General features: G+C 39.9%; 2 protein-coding genes across 3 annotated transcripts; one reads left to right on the forward strand and one right to left on the reverse strand.

The window, feature by feature from the left end:
* Positions 1-641: 641 nt before the first annotated feature.
* ift140 (intraflagellar transport 140 homolog (Chlamydomonas)) lies at positions 642-24,809 on the reverse strand. 2 transcript variants are annotated; one of them, XM_087175373.1, is made up of 30 exons: positions 24,677-24,809; positions 24,041-24,204; positions 23,686-23,907; positions 23,344-23,465; positions 23,083-23,213; positions 21,838-22,013; positions 21,597-21,688; positions 21,410-21,516; positions 21,051-21,193; positions 20,708-20,911; positions 20,513-20,585; positions 20,301-20,392; positions 19,966-20,093; positions 19,685-19,802; positions 19,390-19,511; positions 19,157-19,292; positions 18,734-18,865; positions 17,853-18,097; positions 5,545-5,722; positions 4,909-5,099; positions 4,687-4,782; positions 4,433-4,565; positions 4,188-4,331; positions 3,930-4,058; positions 3,561-3,743; positions 3,256-3,459; positions 2,834-3,046; positions 2,183-2,346; positions 1,906-2,047; positions 642-1,734 (listed from the first exon to the last, which is right to left on the reverse strand). In XM_087175373.1, the coding sequence occupies exons 2-30, from the start codon at positions 24,185-24,187 to the stop codon at positions 1,555-1,557; spliced, it is 4,347 nt and encodes a 1,448-aa protein (XP_087031499.1). In that variant the 5' UTR covers positions 24,188-24,204; positions 24,677-24,809; the 3' UTR covers positions 642-1,554. The 2 variants fall into 2 exon arrangements, with proteins under 2 accessions (XP_087031499.1, XP_023267040.1); XM_023411272.2 differs by having other exon boundaries at positions 24,041-24,227; positions 24,677-24,803.
* tmem204 (transmembrane protein 204) lies at positions 6,621-17,247 on the forward strand. The gene is made up of 3 exons (XM_023411274.2): positions 6,621-7,834; positions 8,535-8,690; positions 13,885-17,247. The coding sequence occupies exons 1-3, from the start codon at positions 7,555-7,557 to the stop codon at positions 14,127-14,129; spliced, it is 681 nt and encodes a 226-aa protein (XP_023267042.1). The 5' UTR covers positions 6,621-7,554; the 3' UTR covers positions 14,130-17,247.
* Positions 24,810-26,738: the final 1,929 nt, after the last annotated feature.

Raw genomic sequence — 26,738 nt, forward strand, 5'->3', positions numbered from 1 at the left:
TTTCGGTCGTACTTCATTTGATACCTAAGACTGTTTATTTATTTTAACAACTTTGCCACAAAAGCCGCTGCAAACTGCATTCAGGCTCATTCCAACTTTCACCACCAACTTCAAACCAATCCCGTTGAGGATTAATGTCTACAGTTAGCTTAGTTTACACTATTCCCTCCCGCTGTATCATAAATAAGACTGCACAGGGACTTCTAACTGCGACGTTAGCGTTTAAACATTGTTTTTTTCAGCGCATTATTTCAACCTGAGAAAAACTGCAGGGCCCGGTTTCAGCCTCTCCTCTGTAAAATGAATTGGAGCCACTGCGCGGTGAATTTCATTGACAATAGCGCCCTCTTGTGACTACAGATGGGACAACTGTTGACTCCTGGCAATGATGATCTCAAAATTACTTTCTTTTAGTAAATAATGTTTTAGAAAGGAGTCAATAACATTATCATAGATACGGAAACTATATATTAGCGGCAACAATGACTTCATGTTATAGTCAAATGACAACGACATAGGAGTTAGCTGACTCAACTGAGTAACAGCCTTACATGTTTGCAGAACTAAATAGTTTAAATAATACATGTTTGGTCTATCACAGTATATTACAGGCCTATGCTGATATGAGACTTTAAAAGTGATAAAGTGCTATTTAATTTTATTGTTTTATTGTAGGAACTTTACAATGTATAGAAACAGTGGATTTGAATGTATTAATTCACAATATCATGTGCTAAGTAGAAACTGGCTGAAAGTTATCAAAAATAGCTGCAAATTCTTTTCAGAGATATGTCTTTTGACATTAAGAGGATATTTACAAATAATACATCATTGAATAGAAAAAAATAAACTGTAACAAATGCCTGAAACTGTATAATTACACCTGGGGATAAATGTATAACCAAAAAGAAGAATAACATAAATTTCATTTTGACAAAGACAGTCAGTCAGTGTTCATCCATGCTAGTCTGCCCAAACAATGATGAATGAACCCATGATTTAAGGTAGAACAGAAAACCATACCTTTTGCAGATCATACAGGTTAAGGGTTACTTAAAGATAACATTTTGAAAATGTCATTGTATTGTACATAAGTTAGATATAGTCTATATCTGAATGCACTGTCTCTGCATTAGACTTTAAATCTATATAAAAAGACCACAAGATGGTATTTTTGAGGTAACAGACATTCTCTCAGGTCTTTATGTGGAAGTGTGGAAGCCTCATGTCCTGTAGCTTTGTCTCGCTGCATTTTTCTGTCTTCACTCCACAGTGATTGCCCTGTGTAATAATTAAGTGCCTTCTGTTTACATATAACAACCAATTACCGTGTTCATTTTAACAATGTGACGTTAATTGGTAACTAACACATCCCATGTTGCTGCGTTGTTCAGGACCAACTGTACCGTCATTCCCGGTCTGAGAAAGCGTAGACTCTCATATAGTCATGCGGATGAAAATACAGACTCTTCATACACACAATTTAAGAAACTAAATGTTTAAAAATACTTAGACATTTTTTAACAATATAAAAAAAATTTCAGAGATACTCTTTTAAGACAAATTTAAATCCTCCTCTACTTCATCGTCCTCCTTCACATTGTGCCTGTGGTCACCACGATCCATAGGAACACCCATCTCTTTCTGCAGGGACTCTAGACTGGCCTGGCTAATGTAGTACCTTACGTTCTGTGATGGCAACAGCTTCTGGAGCTCCTCCAGCTTACGATAGGCCTGGACAGGAAAGATGGAAGAAGACAGAGAAATGAGCATCCAGGAACTTACAAGAGTTCAGACTCATACTTCTCTTTAATACTTTCTTTGACTCGACACAGATATATTTTTTTCTTTTTTACTTAAGGGGTCATTTCACCTATTAAAACAGCAGGGAAAAAGGACAGTTACCACTTGGAAGTTGCCTTGCTGACAGTGGTGTTCAACCAAGAAACCAAATGCATCTCCAATCCTGACAGCAGGGTCCAACTCTGGCTCCTCCAGCAGGGCTTCACATAACTGCACCGCCTCACCAGCATCCTCCGCATACAACCTGCAGCCAAAGGACAAAATCAAACCTCAGATCAAGACAACACCAAAACCTCCAACAGAAAATGTTTGTTTCAAAAGGAAAAAAAATAGGTATTTATGAAGATGCAAAGGAGAATAATATGAGCTATATTCTTGCCTGCGTGCGTGGACAAACTTCTTGATTAGGGTGATCTTATGCTGCAGGTCGGCCAATCTTGCTTCCTGTTTTCCAGTTGAGTCCTTCACTTTTGAAAGACACTTTGCAGCCTCAGTCAATGCATCTAGTGCCTTCTCATAGTTTTGGTAATCATCAATTTCCACCTTAACAAAGGTAACAAGAAAAAACTTAGTTTATTCAGTATTTCGGCCTCTTATAAATATTCTATAAAATATTAGGTTTTCACAAATTTAAAAACCGTCGCTACGATTGAACAGTTGTAAAGAGTTTTAACACCATGAGACACAACAAACACTTTTTTATTGGATCCAAGATCATTGCAACAAAATAACACCACAAACCTACTCTGCTATTCAGAGAGCTTATTTTGCATGGTTTATTCTCTGAAGTTGCAACTATTTGAAATGATATATCACCAAATGTAAAATTTGTACACTCATGTTTTCTCAATTCATTTTTTCTTAGAAGACATTTCTCCTTCAGAACAAGGTGGTTGTTGTTTCATCCGTTAAATTAATGAGTGTGAACTGCTAATATAAGACCGCGACCATAAAATTAACAGACCTCTCCCAAAATATTATTGTACTGTAAATAAAAGTGATTTATTTTAAATTGGCGTATTTGCTGTACCTGAGCACAGGCCTCATAGAAGCCAGCAAGCAGGTCTGGAGCTCTGCCTTTAGTGTAGAAACCAATGATGGTCTTCAAGATCTCTGGATTTTTCCGCCAGTCTAGAGACTGCAGGTAGTTGGCAGCCATGATGAAAAGCTCCTTCTGACGACAAACGTTGGCAAAGAATACTATTTTCTCTGTGTCGCCCGACTTGAGGAGTGCCCTCATGGCCTGTTTAAAAAAAGATACAATGAAACTTTTCAAAGATTTAACACTGTCAAATTTTAACTAACTAAACTGTTTTTATGTATTGCAGATGTTGCTGATGGCACATGACACCAAGCTGGCAGATCAGGTGGAGTAAGCCTTTATACTCTTCCATCGATACCTGCAAGATGTTCTGAGCTTGCTATAGTGTTTACTACACACTACAGCATTACCTTGAGCTTGTTGCCCGCCTGCGTATATTTCTTGGTAGCCAGGTGGTAATTGCCCTGACGCATGCAGCAGTCAGCGATCCTCTCCAGCACTTCCTTGCGGGCCTCCTCAGCCATATCTTTTGAATCAGTTACAGTCATTCTCTCTGCCAGCTCCTCTGTGATGGTCAAGTTCTGGGTCACACACAGCTCCAGGGCTTGATGGTACTGGGTACACATACAGGAACAAAAATAAAGACACACACACACATAAGCACATATGAACTGATACTTCCATGTATAGACAAAAAAGTGAAACAAACTGGTACCTTCTTGGCTGCTACCAGTAACTCCACAGCCTTCTCATACTGGGAATGTGTGATGAAGAAGTCAGAGCAGCGGGCCAGGAGGGCTGGATCTGAGTTCTCATTTAGATCTTCAGCGATCAGCTGAAGTGCAGAGAACTGCTGTGTGGCAAAGGCCAACTCTAGAGCTTTGGAGACGTAACCAGCCTACAGTGGAGAAAATAATGAAACATACTGCTGTGATAAAAACAAATCCCTAGCTTTTTTCACCAATCAACACTGTTCAGTTCAAACATACATATAGTGCAATATTGCCCCCTTGTGGAATGATTTAGAATGCATCAACGCAAACATAATCTCAGTCATTCAAAAAACCAGATACTTGAGATGAACCTTGTGGTAGAGTGCGACAGCTCGGTCCATATGGGTGCCTTTCTCCTCATAGTAACAGGCAGCTTCCATCATGTCCTCTGGGTTACTGAGCAGAGCCAGGTTCATCAGCTGGTCATCCAGACCATTCTCCTGTTTACACACAATAAAAGTCAACAAGCCACTGAGAGAGTACAGTAGTACAATGTCAAATATCATGACCAATAAAAATCTGTTCTGATTCAAAAATATATGTATGAAGCACACAGTAGAGTAATTTACCTTACAAAGTCGTATGGCATTGTTGTAGGCCTGGGCTCGTGTGTAGAAATGGACAGCCTGTTTGATATCATCATGACCCTCATAATGTCTGGCCAAGTGGTACGATGCTGCTCTGTCACCTGTGTTATTGGCTATCTCAGATGCCTGGTAAAGACATAAATTCACTATCACATGTGTGGACTTTATTTGAGGATGTTAATGCCTAAGGCTTTTTACTACATGACTCCTAATACAAATGGAGTCACCTTCTGGATGTTCCCCATGTAGCAGTGGACTCGAACCAAGGAGAAGAAATCTTGAGCACATTCATAGAAACGCAGTGCTGAATCCATGTCTGACTGGCTCTCAAGGTACTGGGCCCACCACTTGTAAATGTTCCTGGGTTGATAAGGTGACAGGACCAATGTTTAAATATAACTTTGTATGGATGACTTTGTAATGTGATATCCTATGCAGATGACAAGGTTTTTTTTACCATCAAAGGAAGGTCTGGACTTACTTGTCTTTCATTTTGCTAACATAGACCTCAAGAGATGCTGTGTCATCCTGGAGCATTCTGGGAACTTCAGCCCTGTGTGTGTCTGAATTCTCATAACTGCAACAAAAACAGTGTCAATCAAACTTTGTTTCCGGGGTAAATTTACAAAGAAACATCAGATATAGAAATAAAATGCCAAACTACTTTATTTTTAACATAGAAGCACAATAGATTGTGTCTTACTATGCAAGGGCCAGGGTCTTGTCACCCATTGACTCCAGGTATTTGGCATAACTGTAGTAGGTGGTGCGTAGATGGATGCGATCATGGATTTCAGCTGTTTCCAAAGCTTGCTGCCATTGGCCAGAAGCCTGGTAGAAATTGTTCAGCAGGTCATAGCGTTGACAGCTCTTGTACAACTTCTCTGCATCTTCCTGTTGGAAGACAGGAAAAGATGATGGAAAGATAAATGCTTTTGGTTGGGAAAGTCCCATGGTCTTTGTGCGGTGAAATGCTTAGACCTAAAAAGAGGACATGTTATTTGTAGCCAAAGGATGTGGCCTTACATTGTACTAGCGTTATCTATGAAGAACTGAGAAAAAAATTTCCTCTAGATGGATTTCATTTTCTGGAGTGAGCGGATGACCTTGTCTTTTTTTCTCATCCATTTTCTCTGCTTTTGAATATATGGTGTTTTTACATGTCACGACTCAGAAATGTTTTTCCAATTTGAAAAAGGTGTCATATAAAGTTGATACAAATTTATGCATTTTCTTTAAAGTAGTCCATAAACGGGGCAGAGAAAAATGAGCACTCATTGTGATTGTGAGTGAGACATGTCCAATGAGTCATTTACACTCTAATTCTTGAATATCTTACCAGCATGCCGAGCTGAATGGCCAACATCGCTGTTTGGGCTTCTGGTTCAGGCTGAGCCTCCGCCTCCTTCAGTGCTTTCGCTGCCCTGGCATTTCCCATATTCCCAAGGCACACACGTGCCACATCCAGCCGGCAGGTTTTCACACACATCCGTGCCATGTTTTCCCATACCGCTTTACTACAGAGAAAAGAGAAATGGCTTGTTTGCAAGGGTGACTGTACACAGGAAATTTCTTATTTGAAAAAATAATGAAGTGTTGGCAAAATCTGTTCCAATTATTTACAGTTTGGTTTAGGTTTATAGTTTATATTTTAGACCCAAACCCTTAGTATGCAGGTCAGTGACATGAAAATGTGTGCTTTCTTGTGCTTCACTGGTCAGAATTCTAGTAATGTAGTATTACTTCGACATTTATCAAAATTATAATAAAATCCACCACAAACCCCCTACATACAAACACTGATGCAAGCACAATCATGCAAGAATATGTGTGGGACTTTAACTCAAAACAAGAGGCGCACTTCTCTCTTTCTTTTTTTCTTTTGTCTTGCTGACGTAAATCAACCCCTCTACCCCCTTGTCTTTCACTTCATTTCCAAATTTAAGATTCCACAGCCATCTGGTCTCTATTTGTGTCCCCTCCCTCCTCCTTGCTTTAGCTGATACAGATGTGGGCTGTTTATTAAAGTTAGGCAACAGGAAATACCCCAAATCTTTAGGGGCCCTGCTTTAAGAGGGGGAATGGAGACCAAGTGAAGTAAAAGAAAGCAAGAGTAGTAAGTGTCAGCCAAAATCATGCTCTATATGGTCACAGAAAAATCAACCCTGAAAACGAAAAGTGAGAAGTCGAGCTCGCCGCACACAGAGCGGCAAGATCTAGAGAGCCAGAAAAGGAAAGACAAGAGAAGGAACCGGTCTACATTTGGCCCCTCTTCCCATCCTCTTTTCCTCTCAGGAAACACATCCTGTTGCTGGCTGACTGCAGTGGCCAATATGTTTGTTGCACACGAGAGAGAGAACTTTAGCGAACGCCCCCTGGGCTCCAGACAAAAGAGTACACAACAGTGACGTCTAACAGGCGTCTTTTGGACATTCTCTCACACAAACACACTGACACAAACACATTTAAATTGATCGTGAAGGAGGGGGCTGTCTGTTTGCGGCTTGTTACATTTGGGAACTGATGTCTCGGACTATAACGAACAGCAACTCCCCCACATTTCAACTCTGACCTCCAGGATTTGCAGAGAAACAGTGAGCGAGAGAGAGAGAGGGGGAAAGACAGACAGAAGCAGAGGGAGTTAGGCTAGAGGACTTCTTGTTCCAGTCAGGCAGTGGGGGCTCTTCTAGTTGAGAGACACTCTTGGTAAGCTTAGGCAGAGCCATTAACAAGTCAGCTCCTAGCAACCCGAGAATCTATGCTCTCTTTGCATCAATGTGAAGGCAATGTGAAGCGACTGAAGAGAAAAGAAGAAAAAAAATCAACTGTCCACATAGAGAAGCCAGCTGCGCACGCCGAAGTCCGACCAGTGCAATAAGCAAAGCACTGAAGATCGGGAGAAAGTACAAAGAGAAAAACAGGGAGAGAGCTAAGGAGCGATATCCAAGAGTCAAGCTGCAGCCAGCCGGAGTCAGTGGAATGGACCTAGGTGCCAGTTGGATTAATCCCCGCGTACCCGCAGTGCTGTCTGAGGAGGAGGGCTGAGGATCTGCTGCAACGACAACAAACTCCTGAATGAGGATGAATGGAGATGTTCTTTAGCTAAGCCTCAAGAAAACACTCTTGGCAAGTCCACCTCTGTGTGAGCTGGGACAGCACAAGCTAACAGCTGGAGGAGGAGGAGGAGGTGGTGGTGGTGGTGGCGGAGGAGAGGAGCCAGGGAGCCCAGAGCACTGGTGGTGCTGTTGCCCCAGAGGAGAGACACGGGAGCGGGCAGGACACTGAGGAAGAACAGGGTCCGGAGGACGGACCCGAGGGAGGGGGCGAGGTGGCGGGTGGCGGGCGTCGCATGGCCGTGCAGAGGCTGGTGGCAGCAGCGGTTGCAGTAGCCCTGCTGTCCCTGGTCTTAAACAATGTTGCAGCCTTCACCCCCAGCTGGGTCCTGCAAGCCCTGGAGGATGGACGCAAGCGGAGTGTGGGACTATGGAGGATGTGCCCCACTGGTGGGGAAAGGGGCCGTGATGACCTCCAGGGTGGGAGAAAGGGGCAAGGGACACAGAGGCAGTGTGAAGGTCTTGGATGGGGGTCTGAGTATGCAGGCTATCAAGAGTCCCGCAGCACTGTCAAATGTAAGTTTTTACTTTAATTTAGATTTGAAGTTGAACAATAACAGTGTTATTTATGTCTACTTTCCAAAAATGTCACAGCGTCTGAGATGTAGTTGTTCTCAACAGAGACAAATACAGTACTAGGGGTATTTCTCTGCTCTGTGTCATTTTTTTTGTTTTCCATATGGAAATAAAGAAATACATTTTAAGGGGCACTGAAAATCACAACACCACCAGATCAACTTGATATGTACAACCACAAATCAAATCTAAGTGTGTTAGTTTTATTACCTTCTAATGCATTAGTGTAAACATTAGTCTGTGGCAGCCGGCCAAGAATTTGTTGGAAATAATGTGGCCAACAGGGTTTGAGTATAAACTTAATCATGATGAACTTTAAGGCAGAGTGCAAGTTGTGATGGATTTATGTGCTTTATTTAATTAAGCTCCATTGAAAAATTCCCATTCAAGAACGTCCACTCACCAACCTGCCTGGGCACAATGGCCAGCAGTGCCTGGCAGTGTCAGATGTGCCTCACCATTCACGATAAAATAGTATTCATGTGTATGTCACCGTCCTAATAATTTATACTAGAGACATATTATCAGAATCTCCTTTTAAAGATTAAGACTTCTGATTTAGCCTTAATCCAGCTTGTTGTGAATGAATTTAGATCATATTGCAGGAAATATGACACAACTCTTCTTCTGCTCCCTCAAGTGCAGTTTGACATGATGCGAGCATGTAACCTGATGGCGACAGTGGCCCTGACTGTTGGTCAGCTGATCTTCCTTCTAGGCCTGATGGAGCTGCCTTTCATCACACAGGAATCACAGTGGTGGGAGGAAGCCATTGCTGCACTCTTCCAGCTAGCCAGTGAGTACCAGTGTTCCTACAGCTCGTTTGTTTAAATTGATTTGCATCAGCAGGAAGACGAGCCTCAGAGGAGAACCTCTCTGATGAAGATGTTAAGTATCCTTGCAGCTAAAATCTTATGCAAGCGAAGTTCACATGCTCTCTGGTAGAATGTCTAAAAGACAGGGATAAAATTAGAGATGGAGCTATCCTACCTGACCCTAAAATACCAAAAATCAGCCTCTGACAGCATGAACACACTGTGAAAACTTTCAGATACAAGAAAAATGCAAAACGAACTACTATATGGCAGCAATCTTCAGCCCAGCTAGATAAGATTTAAAAAAATAAATCAATGGCAAAATGTGGACAAATAAAAAATGTGATAATAAGCAGATGGTATTGGTAGTAATAACTGACTTTGCATACTTTAACATCATTATTATTATTTTATTGCTACTTTTTTATTTTGAAAAAAAAAACTTTAATTTCTTGAAATCAGTACTTTTGAAGAAAAAAGAAAAGAGTATAAAAACCAAATAAACTAAGAGAGCAGCCAAAGTGAGAGGGATTAAAATGGGGAAAACTAGGAAAGCAGAAAACTGAAAGAGTGCCATCCTTGCGGGACATGACTTAATGCAGTCATGGTAACAAAACCTGTCTTCCACACGCAGCATCCCACTGTGCCACTTTAAAGAGTTGGCTGGCATGGCCTGTCCCAGTGCCCCTGCTGAGGAAGTGTGTTGTGCTGTGTGCGGTGGTCACTCAGCCACTTGGTATCATTGTGGCAGAGCGGAATGAAGGGGGTCTGTTCTGGGTCTAAATTTAGTCCCAGTCCAGAATCCATGGGCCAGAGCTACAGCGAGCCAGGGAGCGACTGTCAGGCGCCAGGATATCCCTGCTCAGGACGAGGAAATGTCTGTGACTACCTGTTATGCAAACCCCCGAGCTGAAGAAGGAAAAAGAAGGGAGGGGGGAATGGACGGGAAAAAGACAGTTTCTACAGGGACTGTGTGTTTGTGTCTGCACTGGCAGAAGGGATTATGCGCATGAATATTTGTGTATGTCAGTGTGTGTGTTGTGGTTGTGTGTTTACAGTGTGTTTTGGTAGAGAAATGTCCTGTGGTACATATGACAGCAGGGTGGGAATTGCCCCTGTCTAGATAAGCTGGCCTACCTTTTAAGTCTGTGTTTACACAATGTTCAAGAGCAGCAGAAAATAAAGACTCCTCTCTTTATCATTGGCATCTGCGATATGCATTGCAGCAGGGATGAGGGCTTTGATCTTAAGAGCTTGGTGAGACCCGCCCAATATTACTGTATTTTCCAATATTAGACAACACCACAAACAAAGCTGCTGAGTAACAAAATGACATCAATCTTCCCAAACAAAAACAGGATACTCAGACGAATATTTATAGAATAACAGTGAAACGATTATAATTTACAATATGCCTTGTGTATAATCCAAATTAAACAGAGGAAAAAATAAGTCTCTGTGATTTGGTTTCCCTAGAGCTTAACAAGTCTTATTGCTAAAATATGGACCTAAATAACAGTTTAACAAAACAATACCACCTCAAGGTTCTTACTAGCTTTTTCTAGAATACTTAAACTGTATTACACAGTCTTTACCCTTGGTTGGAATCAAACTTTATTCTTGACCTTAGAAGTTGTAGTTTAGTAGTCTACAGTAATTAACAGCAGGTCTGAAAGGTCACCTTTAAACCAACACGGACCAGACGACCTAATGAAGTAAATGTGATAAGGTTTAAAGCTATGGAAAAAAGGTAATTTCAGACCTTTTACAAGCAACAATTTTAAGATTCTTGTGGGTACAGTGGTGCTTTAAAATAAAATCTAATGTCAGCATGTCAATATGCACACAGTGACAAAGCTAACATGCTGATGTTTAGGAATGGTAATCATGTTCAACCATCTCAGTTGAGCATGTTAACATTTACTCACATGTCCAATTTAACAATGGTAATGCTAGCATGTTGATGTTAAGCAGGTAATGTTTTACCATGTTTATGTCTTAGATTAGTGTGTTAGCAAATTAACATTTGCTAATTAGCACTATACACAAGTGTGTCATTAGTTCTGCGAATATTTGGCCATAAAACAAAGTATTGGACAAATTCAAATTTCGACTTGATGTGGAACTAGATAAAAGGTTAAGGGATAAAAAGTTTGTTCTTTAATTTGTCTCATAGTCTTATTTATCTTATCTGAGAGTTAACAATATTTTTGGGTTTTGGATTGTTTGTTGGACAAAATAAACAATATGAAAACATTATCGTGGGCTCAGGAAAAATACTTTTTTTCACTATTTAAACAACTGGTCATATTTGATAAAATATAATAAAAATCAGATAAAATAATAATTGTTAGTTGTAACCATACTCCTTTTTATAAGAGTAAAGAATTTAAAATCTTAAAATTGAGGCTGCAAAAAATACAAACAGTGGCTTTCCTTTACCACATTCATATCCAAATAAAGGGCCTCATTTCTTGAGTACAGACACTTGTATTGGCCTCTACCCTTCAGTAATCCATTCCCCATTCCTGCTTTAGACCTCCCCCACCGAGTCAGTGAATGAGCTATTTTTACCCATCACCCTCTTTCTCAGGAATGTTTTCATTTTCAGACGTGCCAAAATGCTCAGCCATTGCAAGCAGAGTGTGGAATAACAATATCCAGTTCCATTCAGTGATATCTCAGCAGTGTTGGCAGGTCCAGGCTGAAAGCACAATATTGGCCATTTCACCCCTGGAGACAACTCTGGAATGTGTTTTCTGAATGGACACAGTGGCTCTAATATGTCAAAAGTCACAACTGCAGGTCACATGGTTCTGGGACACAGTTTATTCCATCAATGTATTATTTTTCTATTTTGATGAATTGCAAATGTGGGACTCAATTCTGATCTGTTAAATCTGGCTCAGAACGGAATCAGATTTTCTCTTAAGGCCTCAAGAGATTCCTGGTAATAAGGAAGTGACACAGGTTTGAGCTATACACAGAGGCAGATTATTCACTCTAATCAATTTTGTGACCTTTAAGAATAAACCAAGACATTAGTAACTGGAAGGAAAACAAACCAGTTAAATGCATTTCCAAGACATGGCGTTTAGATAAGACTTGTTTAGATTTCTCTGACAGATCATGTCAAATGTCCAGCAAATCTATTAACCTCGAAGCTTAGGGTGTGGAGAGGAGGGAAGGAAGGAAGGATGGAAAGAGGAAAAAGGGGAAGGAAGTTTGAGAGATAAGTCTGTGCCAGAAAAGAGGTTCACACAGCCCACCCTGGCTGGAACCTGAACAGGAGATTATTCATTTTCTTGGATAAGGAGCCAGACAGGTTAAACATGAACAGATTAAGCAAACAGTTGCATTCTTATGTGTACACACGCAATGATACACAGATACAATTGTTCACATCCTCGTTTAAAACAATTACAGCCATCTTACTGTAGAGGTAGAGAAAGAAATATAAATTAACCCCCACCCCTTGGTTCCAGTGACTGCTTCAGGAAATGGACTGATTCATATCCTAAAGCACCAACATCCCTATTTCCAGTGATTATTTTTGGTCCCTGTATTTATACCACTGTGGATGAGGCAAGATTTCAGACATGTATTATTGTGGAACCATTGAATGGCACCAGACTACACTTGAATGTGGTAAATGAGGCATTGACTAAGGGATACTTTGGCATAAATCTATGTGGACTTTCATCTACACCCCTGATGGTAAAGAATGAGGAAAGGTGTGGACTATGAAGACACTAATAATCTTGATAAAACAAAGTAAAGATCAAAGAAACAGCATGAAATTGAAGGCTATGGCTTTTTACTCTTTGCATGTAAACAGAAGTTCCTCATAGCGTGAGTTAAACTATTGTGAATCAAAGAAATCAGGAGATAAAAGTTCTCAAAGGATTTTCCGAGCATATATTCATGCTCTGATATTTTTACACTGTTGAGAACTTTGATCCTGAGATCTTAGAAGTTCTTCCTAGGAGGAAACAGTTTTCATAATTCAAAGGCCCCACACAGAGCTCCTGCTGAACTATGAAATACAAGGCTACAGGGATGGATGTCTAAATGTGAGCATGTGTGATTTTAAATAGCGACTTTAGATATACTTCAATTATACTTTCCACAGTAAAATTGTGTACCTAAACTTAATGAATATCCGAGACACAGTGAACTAGAGATGGTAAAAAAAAATTACTGCTGAAAAGAAAACTTTCTTCAGAACATTTTTCTCTTTACTCTGCCATTTTCTTTTCTGTGGCTAGTTTTTGGCTCCAAGAACGGCACCATTATTACATATATATATATATATATATATATATATAATATTTTATTACATATATATATATATATATATATATTTAATTATCTCCTATATATATATATATATATATATATATATATATATATACATACATACTGTATAAATACACAATATGTTATAATATTCCTGATTCCCTGACTTCACAATTTTCTTGTTTTGACTGAAATGTCAAAATAACTATTGGATGGACTGTCATGAAATGTGTAACATTCATGTCACCCTCAGGATGAATTATAAATAACATTGGTGATCTTTTCGCCTAGTGCAACATCCAGTTGAAATTTTAATTTGTCCAATAACACTGAATATTTTAGAGTCAGCCAATTTTATCTGCCAATATTGGCCTATCACAGATATATCGGTATCAGCGCATATATTCTCCAATATGTGCTGATATGAATACTTTTATTAAGAAGCAATAATCCAGTGGAAATACTCAGGTCAAGTCAAGTTATATAGGCAACATTTTATACATATTTGATGACTTGTTTTTTATTTAAAAAACTAATGACACTATATTTGTGTTTAGTGCTAATTAGCAAATGTTATCATGCTAACATACTAATCTAAGATGGTGATAAACATTGCATGCTTCACATCAGCAAATTAGCATTATCATTGCCAGCAACAGCACACTGTTGGCAGCTCCTGGTAAATGTATTAATATGCCTATTTATCTAAATGTGAACTGTGACACTACTGAAACAGCATAGCAACTAGAAAAGCCAGAAATAGCTAAATGTTTAATAAATATATTCAACTGAAAGCTCATTTACAGTGAGTTGATTGACGAGAATGATAGTTCATTTTCACTGATAAAGGTCTTGTCTCTCTGTGCTCCTGTACAGGTTTTGTGCTGGTGATTGGACTTGTGACGTTCTACAGGATCGGGCCTTACACACACCTTTCCTACTCCTGCTACTTGGACATAACTGCTTGCCTGCTGGCCACTATGGCTGCAGCCATGCTTATCTGGAACATTTTACACCGCCGTGATGACTGCCTTGCACCTCGAGTTATAATCATCAGTCGCTCACTGGCAACACCTTTCCACCCTCGTCTAGACAATGACTACGTGGAGTCACCTTGCTGAGCCATGTGACCTCAAGAGCCAAGCCAATGAGGAGTGAAAGACTGCACTGACAGGACTGTGCACTCAACTATTCATGTTTTACTCCAGCTGGTGCCTCCAATGTGACTCTCAAGAGAAGAGGACATTCCTGTGGCTCCACAATGGCTGGCCTAACATGTACCTGCTATTGTACTCCATATTTCACGACTCCTCCCACCATAAACAAAGATATCAGAACAATTTTGCTGCTTGGTGCACAAAAGTCACACATTTAAGATTTAAAATTACTGTATAAAGCAGCCCTAAACATATTCAAATACTGTATGATGTTTCATTTATTCATGCTTGGGTATGCTAATTGGTAGCTAAACATGGAATTTGGACTAGGAATGTCTCATATGAAACAGCCTTCTTATGAAAAGATCAAGCTGGAACTTGACCTATTTTGTTATATGTGCACTTATTAAATGGCCTCCTGCATAATTATAAATTGGAAATTATGAAAGATGTTGAAAATATAATACCAGAATACCTCATATTTGTTTTCATCATTTTAAGGCTTATTACAATTTTAATACATATTAATGTAAATGATATATGTTGCAAGTAAGTAGGTAAACTAACAAGGCAAAAGCAGAAGAGTCAGTCAACCTCAGCAAACCATTTGATTGGGCTTATCCAAATCAGTGGCAATATTTAATTTTAAAACAGCCAATGAGAGGTGGTATTTCGATCAAATGAACATGTATCTACTCAAAGACATCAGGGAAAATTCTCATGATGACATAAATATTTCTCCTCTTGAAAAAAAGGAAAATAAAAGACAGGTGACTTGCCAATTGATGTATGCGAATTGATTTGGAATTTTTAAGCAGTATTTGTTAAATTGATGGTAACACATGTTTTGGCGATGTACTGCATTTTGAAATGACAAACACATTTCAATACTTACATTCATTTTTCATGATGCTTTCCATATGAAACTCTGCTCGCTTGTGGTACATACTGTATACCTAAATTAATATAATACAGTTGTGTATATATGATATAATGATAGTGGTATCATTAGTAGTATTATTGTGACCATATCATACTTCTGCAAAGAACTGTGGGTCTTTCATGTTGCCAAACATAGGGGCACATTAAAATAATAATATATCATATAAATTCAATAAATTTATTGGTAAATATTCAAACACAATGGTTGCTGCTGTTGCTGATTTGGTGTCAACACTACACCTGAAAATGGACAATACAGAACTTGATTAAATATATTTTTCAAATATGTTATCACAGACATGCGTTACCAATGAATCTCCATGCTTAACCCTCAAGATCTGTTAAGAGTCCATATGGACTGCCATTTGATAGTATTAGTTATTAGTTTAGAGGTGCAACATACAGTACAAAGCAAGTGAGAGAATAAGAAAAAGTGCTACACATACTGTATATTGTTTTAGGTGATCTGTGCTACAACTATTGAAGCCAAAGATACAAAGGACTGTGTTCAGTGTGACATATTTCAAACCTGATCTAGATTAAGTATCAGTGAGAGCACTAGATGAATAATTTTGAATTCCAACCCTCCATCATTATAAGTAAAGTGACCCAAATGTGCTGAGTGAATGATGATACAAATACTACAACTGTCTATATTTTGATGATGATGGTATGAAATGATGGTACTAGTTTCTTTGAAGAATGACTTTTTAACAATGGAGAAGAACTGTAATGGTGAATTCCATACTTTCCAATGATAAATGACATAAACTGAGAGCATGACAGTTACATGAACCACAGCCAATTATAATGACTGCAACATCATACATGAGTCTCTGCTTCACCCCGAACACTTCCTTGGGTGTTTCTGTTCCTGATGAGAAGGGGGAGTTTTGCTTTTAAATACCAAATGCAGTGGCAAAAAGACATTAAGAGAGGGCTTACATTCATATGGGCAGATAACTATGCAGCATGTCACCTAAAGTCAAGGACAACATGAATGAGAGGAAGCAGCACAGTCTGGACTGAACAAAGATGTTCCAGTCTGTATCTGACTTGCTGCTTTAGGAGGCAGAGGCGTTTTCACACTGACAATTACTGTTTTGGATAAAATGATTTAATACTACTTTATTCAGAACGTCCAGGGACGAGGCGATTAAAGCCCAAAAGAAATTGAGCTCTTATGCCTCTTCTGATACAGACTTCCCAACATTCCCAGTTTTCATCAACAGAGTGAGGTAGTGGATTTTGTTGTTCACACATACACAAATTACTTACATGTCTGTGATTTGGGTTTAACTGACTCTTTAAGATACATGTGTGAAACAGGTGTATTGTCTCTATTGTCTCCCACAGATACTTTTATTATATGACCTTAAATATGTGAATTGGATGAAATGAGCTTGACTCCTGGATCGCTAGCCAGTCTAAGACTTAAGTATGAGAACCTTTGTCCATTCAAAGATCTGCACCATAGAGACATGTCCCAGAAGATGCAGCTTACTGCTGCAGGAAATATATATTCCTGTGGGTGGAGATTTGCGGGAATCGAACACAATACCGATCTCTTAAAAAAAAAAGTAGCAGCAGTAAAAATAGCCATCAATGAGGAACTTAGTAAAGCTGTCATCAGGCCTATTAAACTCTTTGGAATATCCGGCCAGTGGGATATGTTATTTTCCCATTTGTTTGTTTCTATGCTATTTTCCCATTTGAGTAATGTTTGTACGTGCAAAAGCAACGCTACTGCAGAATTCAGCCCGAGTGCCCGGAATCACGTATTCTGCTAAAGATAATATCATATCTTTGATGAAATCACATGTGCATTTCACCATGACACATATACAAGATTGGACGTGCACATCCTTTTTTGTGACCTGATTTGAAGTTCACAAGAATTGAGAGGGCACTCCTTTTGGACCAAACTGGCAGGGGGACCTCATGTGTGTGTGTGAGTCGCAGTGTGTTTAGAAAAGTACATCCCCTCAGCACACACCCACACACTAACTGAAACAGTCACATATATACACATTGAAAGGTTCCTTCCCTCAGCATAGACACAGAAAAAGTCCTTAATCATGTCCTGTGTTTAAAAATCTATTTCATGTACTTACATAAACGAATAAAAAGTTTGACTTTGGTGGATCTAATTTGATCAATAATACACTTACAAGCAAACTTTTGACCTTAGACCAAAATATTATCAAATGAAACATATAAGCATTTCAAATTTATTAGCCTTTTCAAAGGCAGATAGGGTCTGGCATCTTCCTTCACTGATCTTTCAAGTGACTGGCTTAAAATGCTTATATTGCTTAGAGATAAGTAAGACCTTTAAAGAAAATAACAAAATAGATAGTGTTGCCTCCCATGACCACCCCTCAGACTTAAAGAAAGCATATCAAAGTTAAGGTTACAGACTTATTGTGGCAGTTTTATCTCAGCAGTCAAAAGTGTTGAGTGAAATGAGGGGTGAAGAAAAGCAAGGGGCAACAATACCGCATTCTCATCACAAGTCAAAAGCACTTCAGAGAATAGTCAAGGCTGTAGCAACAATGCTTTCCCCCTGGCCATCACTTGGCTTTGAACTAAAGCCCCTGTAGAAAGGACAGTTGGGGGATGTGATGACGTGGATCAAACAGGGGATGTGCCAACAGTGGGCATGTCATTCTGCATGTCTCCTCTCTTTACAGACATCATTGAGTTGATACATGCAATAATGACATGCACATATTGATGCCCTACCTTTTGATGAGCTTGATAGACTTGAAGGCTTCATCCATATCACCGATTGTCAGGTAGAAGCTGAAGTTGAGCATGGCATCGCGGGTGGCCTTCTCACAGTTCTCCAGGCCCACAAAGTCCCTGAGAGCTCGTCTGGACACCATAGGGGGGAACTTGGCAGGCGTCCCTCTTGATGGCTGGGTCTGGTGTGGAGGTGCTGATGTTGTGGCTGAAACCTCTGTTGAACCCGGATCCCTCTCACCAGGCTGAGAAGGGTTAGAACATCATGATGTCAATATTGGTAACATGTGATTCAGAGCCAGTAATAAATGAAGCATGTTGTGAAGTGGGATCACAAAAATGTAAAATGCTAAATCCTGGGGAAAACATGGGCACTGGGGAATGGGGAGGGTACAAAGCAAACCAAACATCAACCAAAACACCACAGACCAAATCTATTCATCAAGACAAGCATTAGGAAACAGACACAGATTAGTGAGCTCTCAATATTTCAGGGAAGCTCTTATGCTGCTGATCCTGGGGAGACAGTATTTTTTACTTTTGCTTCAATGCAGCACAAGGCATACACGATCACAGTGGTTGGAAGTTGGGAGCCAAGAATACTCAAAGCTTTCTGAATAAACTGAGGGGGACAGATACTTACTTCTGGTCGAAAGACACCACCCCTCCAAAACAATAGCTGGGGTGTGTTAGACCAAACGCACAGTGTTTCACATAAGAACAGTGGTGGGTGCATACAAAAACACAAGGAATATGTTTAAGAAAACTCAAGATCTGAAACAGATATTCTTCATCTTTCTAGAGAGAAGCCCCACATGCTGTATCAGAAACCCCCCACTGAAGAGACCACACGCATGTAGAATAGTGTTCTCTGTACTCACCTTGCAGCTGAAATAATAAAAGGGCACATCCAGAGCGAGAAGGGCCTGCAGGCCTGTCGGTTTGGGGTAGCAGTCCTGTAGGAGTAAACCGTGCTCCTGTGTACAGAAGAGTGTCACCACGGACATGTCCACCTAAACGGAACGAAGACAATGCAATGTCAAGCTACTTTAGATTTACTGTAAGTTTATTAAAATCATTTAAAAAAAAGTAATCACATTCTGACTGGCTGTCTAAGATAAATGAATGAATCAAAATTTATATTGCCTCTTGGTTCTCACTTGTACCCAAAAGGGCTGTATAGTAGTGTGTGTATATCTTTTTTAGCACAGGTCATACCAGATGACATCAATCAGCAGCTTTAGTGCCAAGCCTTGCTCACAGAGCTGTACAGGACAATGTCAATGTTAAACAACAGTCTTTACCATATCCAAGTAACTGGCAGATGATGATTCAGAGCTGATCGGCACCGTCTCACAAACAAAAAGACGAGGTTCGCTCTCATCCCAGAAGTGAGATACAGGGCACCGACCACTGAGCTCTGTCCCCTGAAACTGCTGCCTGAAATACAGATAAGGAAATATGGCGTATAAAACAACCAGAGGAGAAAACTTTACATGGGAAGAATACAGATACAGACCAAAGCAACTAAATTTACCTTTCACCGTCATCAGGATGTGAGATACCGCTTGATGGTCTGCCAATGAAGAAGTCGAAATGTGTCACAGTGTCCATCTCAACATCATAAAAGTACACTTTGTGATCGGGTCGCCCATTAACCTGAGAGGAGAGAGTTATATTCAGTTAAGAGAAATATTAAAATGAAATGGTGGCATTTTAAGATTCTGAAAGTAAGTGTAAAATACTGGTGGCTTTAATCAAAAATATTTTGTCAGCTTTCATTAACCAATATTCAAAAAGTAGAGTGTGACTGTTGTATTTTGTCCATTCACCTGAGAGATTAGGATGCTGACTTGGCTGCCATTGGCGTTACACTTGATTGACCTCAAGGCTCCCAGACTGGCAATCTGGTCAGCCAGGTTCTTAGCACTGCAGTGAGCTTTAGCATCTCTTTAAAGACATAAAGTGAAACTGGTATTGTTGGACAAGAAAAGACTTTGAAAAGATAAATTATTAATGAACAGAAATTCACAATACATGGAAGCTAGCTGGCCTTCATTTTACTACTTTTTAACAAAGGGAAGTGACACCGACATCCACATTAACGTCATACCTTCGAGAGAGGTCAAAGACTCTGATGTGTGCTGTGTCTGTGCCCACAACCAGGTAAGACTGGCACACACTGAGTAGGACAGGGTTGCCCTCTGCCTTGGAGAAAGTAAGCAGTTGCTTCACGGTGCCCTTAAGAAAAGAGAGGAAAAACAATGGTTCAACAATGAACCAGATTTATGGTGACAAATACCACTTGCATGCATGTTTATACTTTTTAAAAATCAATTCTAATTCAGCACTAAAAGAACAGTTTCAGAGAGGCCTTCTCAACATGCACATTAAAACGCTGTGTCAATGAGAATACTGGATAATGGATTCCAGGTTGGGCAAACAGACCTGTGGTGTGCGAATCTGAACCCTGTTAGGTTCCACTGTGTAGAGGTTCTCACCATGTACAGCTACTACATGGGAGTCACAAGGAAACGATCCTGGAAAATCAGCAAGAGAGGAGGTACAGAGAGAAGAGAAATAGAAAGGAAAAGAATGAGATGACAAAGTAAGGATGAGATGAAGGACACGGAAATCATGACAGTGTCACTCTGTTGTACCTGTATTGCGTAGAACTGTCCCTGAAACCTCATACACAGTGACCTGCTTGCCACTCCACACTGTCACTGAGTCCTGTTGGTATGACAACAGACAAGCAGTTACAATAATAATAATATCAGTTTAAATTTTTACTTGTTTTCATGAGCTAACCTTTGTAGTGATCAATTCAACATGTACATCCCTTCCATGCTTACCTTAGTCACACACACTCCCTTGATGTGTATGTCAGACTGCAGAGCAAGGTTCACTCCTGTGGTGAACTGAGCAATGCTGAGCTGGGTTGGGGTAAGCTGCACTGCTGCCACCTGCTGGCTGAAGTGGGCTGACATCACATGCTCACAAAGGATCAGGACTGTGTTTGAGTTGTTGGCTGCCAGCAGATTAATGCTGGAGCCCCACTGAAATGGAAGGTCTGAGTGAACTTTCCCAGCAGAATACTATACATATGATGAATACCATTATTATATTCATGGTATGTGACTGATATTAATTTATAATAATAGAGCAGTTGTGTATAAATGCTGGCCTAGACAGTACCTGTAGCTGAGTGACATTTCCCTGTATTTCAGTGGGTGTCTGTAGCTTCCACTGCACCTTGGTGTCACCTTTGCTACCACCTGGCTGCGCTACCATCCTCCAAAATGCGATGCGCCCGTGGCTTGTGCCAGCTGCCAGGATTTCTGAGAAGGCCGCAATGTTATACAAAGGCAATGAGGATTTGTGAGTATGAAATAAGTCTGTAAAGCTTGAGTTAACAGTGTGGTATATGTAATCAGTCTACTCAGGATTTGAGAATGTGATGAAATAAAGCTGGAAATTAGCAGATCCACCAGTGAAGAAAAAACAGCACTTTATACTCTACATTTTACACAATAGGACAAATAATTTCCAGTTACCTTTTCCTGTACAGTAAGAAACACAGTTGATCAGCTCTCCTCTCTCAAACCCCAGTCTTTCGTCCAGTGACAAAACATAGTTGTCATCTCGCTCTAGGTCCCACAGCCTATGAAAACAGAGGGGCAGGACATTATTCAGGTTTCAAATAGTTGTGTATGTGTCTACAAACAATATGTGTATGCTGACCTGACAGTCTGTTCCCCTGTTGCTGTGATGAGGAGGCTGTTATCTGTCCAGACAATGTCTACATTCTGTCCAGATTTGCTGCTCAACTTCACCTGTCATGAGAAAAAATTTCAAAAACTGAATTGTGTACCACTTTCAACAGTCCTTTACAGTGATTTACAAGTACGAACATCACCCATCAAAAAAACCATGGTTTTCAACAGAAACAAAAGAAACTGCCTCTTCACTGATCTTAGTCTACCTTCATGAATTCCTGGGCTCCTCCCTCAGATCCCAGAGTGTATTGTGACAGCATCAGGGTCTCTGTGATCACAGCGAGGGCCTCTCTTTTCTCAAGGTAGAACAGTTTCTTGATTGAACCCTCCACACTGAGAAGTGTGCTTGTCTTACAGTGCTCATCCACACTGTGGACCTTACCTATATACCATGAACACAGGGTTAAAGATTAAAAAATAAGATATCAACATATCATATCATCATGGAACGAAATTATGATATTTTCCAGAAATCTGATGGTGATGATTGGTATGCTTTTCAGACCTGCCCTTTCTGGAGAATCTTAAAGGATTACTGTGACAACTGCTTCACACAGTAAAAAAGATCAACACAATTTTAACATGTTTTTGATTCTTTTTCAAAAAATCCAATTTAACAAATGAAACAGATTTGAGAGGTCAGACTTGACACTGATAACAACAAATGAGGATAACATTTTTAATATGGATTAATATTCAAAATTTAAGTCCAAATAAGTTAAGTCTTTCCTTAAAGGGGCTATTTGTAAGTTTTCTCCACCAAGGAACATGGTGTCTTCCTGGGAGCTTGTCGTGATGATGGTCGCTCACCAAAAGCTTTCGCCATTGCTGCATTTATAATACAAGAGGTTACAATACACCATCTGAGCAGCACTACTTCTTCAGGGCAGACTGGACTCTACAGTGATTTGCTATAGGAAAGTGGCAAGATAGGCTAGTTAGCTGGTTGGGATGCTAACTTCAGAAGAAGAAAAGAGAAGCAAAACAAGAGTCAATAAAGGTTTTGCTTTCCACCATTGAAGACAGCTCTTGGCGAGCAAAGAAATTAATTTTGATACTGAACTTGCAACATTTCATCCAGACTGGTAAGTAAACAGCTGTTAATTCTAACGTTGGCTATGTAGCCATAGCAAAACTGTTATATTCTCCCTAGACACTCTGGATTCCTACTGCACAATACTGTTTTGGAAATGTAATGTACTCCCAACATTTTTTGTAACTGCTTGTTGATGGAGCATAGCACTATAAGTGAGTAACCACTATTGGCTACAATGCACACACAAACCAAAAAACAATAATTCTTTTTTGTTATTACATTCCATCATGAGCTGTCTCATAGATGTGTCATTGCTGGAAATCATTGGTCACAGATATTGACTGTTTACATCATGAGCTACACATTGCATCTTGACTTAAAACACAGAACCCAAAACAGAAAGGAAAAAACTCACCATCTACGGTGCTGACATAGAACGCAAGTCCCTCCTGTGGGCCCATTTTGAGAGGCGCTCCCTTCCAGCTGAACATATCCAGAGCACTCTCATCTCCACTCACTGATGCCCGTGCTAGCATCGCCACGTCACTGTAACAAGAGTTAGGTCCTATTATCAGCAACACAGCATTGAGATCAAGAGAACATATTGATATAACATTGTTTTCAATATAAGCTTACTGCTAAGGACTTATGAAAAGAAGAATACCCAACTACTTACTCCCCAGGTGAGGCAGGTCTGAAGATGCAGCAAGTTAAAGGTTTGTTGTATTCATGCTTCACTAGATGGTTTCCTTGAAGTCTCCCTCTAGCATCAACCTTCCACACAGCTAGAGCTCCAGTCTGTCAACAAATAATTACACGATGTTTACACAATGCAACAATAAGAAATGGGAAGTCTTGTGCCAAATATGCCATGTTGGTTATCAGAAAATGCCTTTGTATCATGTATGGTGATCAGGCCCACCAGTATATCCAGAGGCTATGAATGCATCAGTATGTAGATAAGACATGCATATGTGTGCCATGGTGTCTGTGTATACAGTCACTGGAATACACTCACCTGATCCCCGCTCACCAAGCGGCTCCCAGAGCTGCTCCACTCCAGCAGTGTGATGTAGGCTGTATGTGTGCTGGGGAGGACTGTTTGATCTCCAGAGGGGTATGTCAGCAGCACTACCTCTCCTTTCTCCCAGCCAAGTGCCAACACTGGCTTTGTGGGATGCCAGCGCAGCACTGTGGGTTGGTATGGACGTTCTACATGGCAGCTCTCCACATACTCTCCCTGCATATGACCAGGGACGATTTTAAGTATGCAAACTTTATTAAGTATGCTGTAATTGATCATATTCACATACTGTGAATATAACGAAGTGTCCTCTCTTTCTCTGTCAAAGTGCATCTTCAAAGGTGTTTACCTGCTGCAGGTAGAGGTCTACATTGCCTCCAGTGGCGGGGCTGCTTGAGGCCACAGCCAATACAGGAAGAGCCGAGTGCCAGGTCAACTGAGAGGGTACAGCACTGCTTTCAGGGGCCTCAATACGGTGGTCAAAATACACCGCCATGTCCCCAGTGCTTCTCTCTGAATACGAAAGGGGATATCAGCTAGATGGAAAATCCAATATTACACGTGGTTATTAGTCAGTAATCTGTGTGCACTTGCATGTCTCTGTACCAGCTACTACTCACTATTGCAGTTTGGCTAATTACTGTTTTAAAAGCTCGTCAATCACTAACTAGTTAACTCTACGTTGTACCCTCAAATAGCTTTCAGTGATTCAGTCTATAATTTTACTTTAGCTTAGCTAACGTTAGTTTACTTATGGGTACACCAAAACAATGTAGACTGTGATGAAGCGATAAATTCGCCATGATGGTTAGCACTGTCAACAAACATTAACGTTATGTTATGTCATTATGGGGCAAATGGTTAAGTTAGCTTTAGCTACTAACATTAGCTACGCTAAATAAGCTAGGTAAAGTTAGCATTCATTGCTGGCACTCGCTACCGTAGAATGGCGTTAACCGTTCTGATAAATTGTCTGAAGACTCACCTCGCTGTCGGTTTCTTCGGGTAAATGTCAGATCAAATTAGTTGTTTAAACTCAAAACAGCTTAAAACATCGACCGTAACTTCCAGTGTTGTGTAGCCTCCTGTCTGGGCATAAAGCGTCTCTCTCAGTTGCCCCTGACAACCTCTAGGGCTCGACAGGAGGCGGAGTTACGGAAAACAACGAACATAACCCGAGTTGTTGTCGAAAGTAGTGCAAGTAAAATGGCATTTTTTCTGATGCGATAATAGACACATCAGAAATGCTTTGAGTAGGGCCGGAGCCAGATATTGTAAACATTCGGGCTTATCCCAAACTTCTGCCAATATTCAGGGGACATGCTCCACCGGGAATTTTTTTTCCCATTCACTGTTTCCATCATTCTGAAACCACAACACAACAAATTTTGACAATGACTAATTTTCACTGCTGCCACATAAAAAGAGGCAAGAATTGATTGTCTGATGTATTTGTATTTGAATTTACATGACATAGGTGGGGAATGAATTTGGCATAAACAGCATTACTAATCTTGAAACCTATTTTTTTACACTATGCTGGAGTACAGTTCACCATATTTAATGTTTAGATTCCAAATCTACATTTAAATCCAGACCATAATATTATGGGCTGCTCTAACTGAGCAGTCATATCCATAACAAGGCCACAAGTGAATGTCTTCAATACTCTGAACTGAATATCAGGCCAACAGAAGAACATTTACTCTAATGATATAACATTTCTTTAAGGAATAGCATAAACAACATGGACATGTACTGTAATATTATCATACTGTATTTTATTTGATCTACTCCTGATCACTGTGCTCATTCCCTCCTCTTTTCTTCTTCTTTCACTCTATCAGCTCCACTCATCTATCCCTGGGAATGTCCTCCACTCAAAAAGGAAAAATATAAAACAAAAAGTTTTAATATTTCTGACCATAAAATGAAGATGCAAAAATATTACTGCCGTATATATACACATCTGCTCCACCTCTACTCTCCTTTCCTCCTCTTTTCTTCAATCCTGTCTTGTCAACACATTTTCATCTCCTGTCTATGGGGGTAGATTTGTCTCATTGTTATTTGTGTAAATGTGTAATCTGTAAATATAAAACACTTTGCACAAATGGATGAATGGTTGCAACAAACTCAATAGTAAAGAAATGATACCAGTAATCTCTTTACAGGTTGGATGGGTGTGAAATGTGGTATATTTACAATGTGTGTGTTTGCTCACGTGTTTTGTGTCTTTTAATGAAACAGGATGTAATGTAATCTGATTCCGTCCTGCTGCTAAAGGAAGGGCTGGCATTGGGGTAAACAGCAGGAAATTAAGAAATGCCATTCAGGCCCACCGCCAGAACAGTAATGGCAGTCCAGCACGTGTGGTTCGCTTCAGGCCTGGTTGTGGGTTATCTGTATATATCGTATCGTATTTTTTGTATTTTATATTCTAAACATACATTTAATAGTAATCACTGTAAAATTGACTTATTTTTGTCTCATTCCTGAGCGCACAAGGGGACTTTCTGAGCACAAATACATTTTGCAAACAAACTAATTATATTTTGAAGAAAAAATATCTTTGAGCAAATAATAACATGACCTGAGCAAACTTAAATCTGTGCTCAAACGTATTTCTGAGTTTGTTATTATCCACATCGTCGCACAATACTAATGTGTGTCACTCAGCTTTAGTCAGTTGTATGAGAAGCTGCTGGGCCAAAACTGAATTCTTCATTTGTATATACAAATATACTGGTTATAAGCACTTGCACGTACATGCATACTATCAGGCGTACACTGTACTTGGAAACACACTATTCATTTCTAAGAAATAAAACCTCCTTAAAAATTTTAACTTTTGTTAGCCTTACTTTTAAATATCACCTTTGGTGTTTGTGCTTGAACAAATTTTAAGTAAAAATATTTTCAATATTGTATTGTGAAGAGCTGCTTAAAATGTCCTTGTTCGCCCTGCAATGGAAATTCATTTTATTTAATATAATTTTTTTTCAAAGGGATACCAGAATCCACCTCAGGCCAGAACCACACCTTAT

The sequence above is a fragment of the Seriola lalandi genome, unplaced genomic scaffold (genome assembly GCF_002814215.2).
Source record: "Seriola lalandi dorsalis isolate HSWRI2012SDOR001 ecotype SW California unplaced genomic scaffold, Sedor1 jcf7180002054464, whole genome shotgun sequence".
Lineage (NCBI taxonomy): Eukaryota > Metazoa > Chordata > Actinopteri > Carangiformes > Carangidae > Seriola > Seriola lalandi.

Excerpts from the sequence above, each read along its gene's own strand:
- tmem204 (XM_023411274.2), top strand. The coding sequence starts at position 7,555 with ATGGCCGTGCAGAGGCTGGTGGCAGCAGCGGTTGCAGTAGCCCTGCTG. Across the intron at positions 7,835-8,534 it reads GTCCCGCAGCACTGTCAAAT|TGCAGTTTGACATGATGCGA; the intron begins GTAAGTTTTTAC and ends TGCTCCCTCAAG. Across the intron at positions 8,691-13,884 it reads TGCACTCTTCCAGCTAGCCA|GTTTTGTGCTGGTGATTGGA; the intron begins GTGAGTACCAGT and ends GCTCCTGTACAG.
- ift140 (XM_087175373.1), bottom strand. The coding sequence starts at position 24,187 with ATGGCGGTGTATTTTGACCACCGTATTGAGGCCCCTGAAAGCAGTGCT. Across the intron at positions 21,517-21,596 it reads ACAGGGGAACAGACTGTCAG|GCTGTGGGACCTAGAGCGAG; the intron begins GTCAGCATACAC and ends CTGTTTTCATAG. Across the intron at positions 20,393-20,512 it reads GACAGTTCTACGCAATACAG|GATCGTTTCCTTGTGACTCC; the intron begins GTACAACAGAGT and ends CTGATTTTCCAG.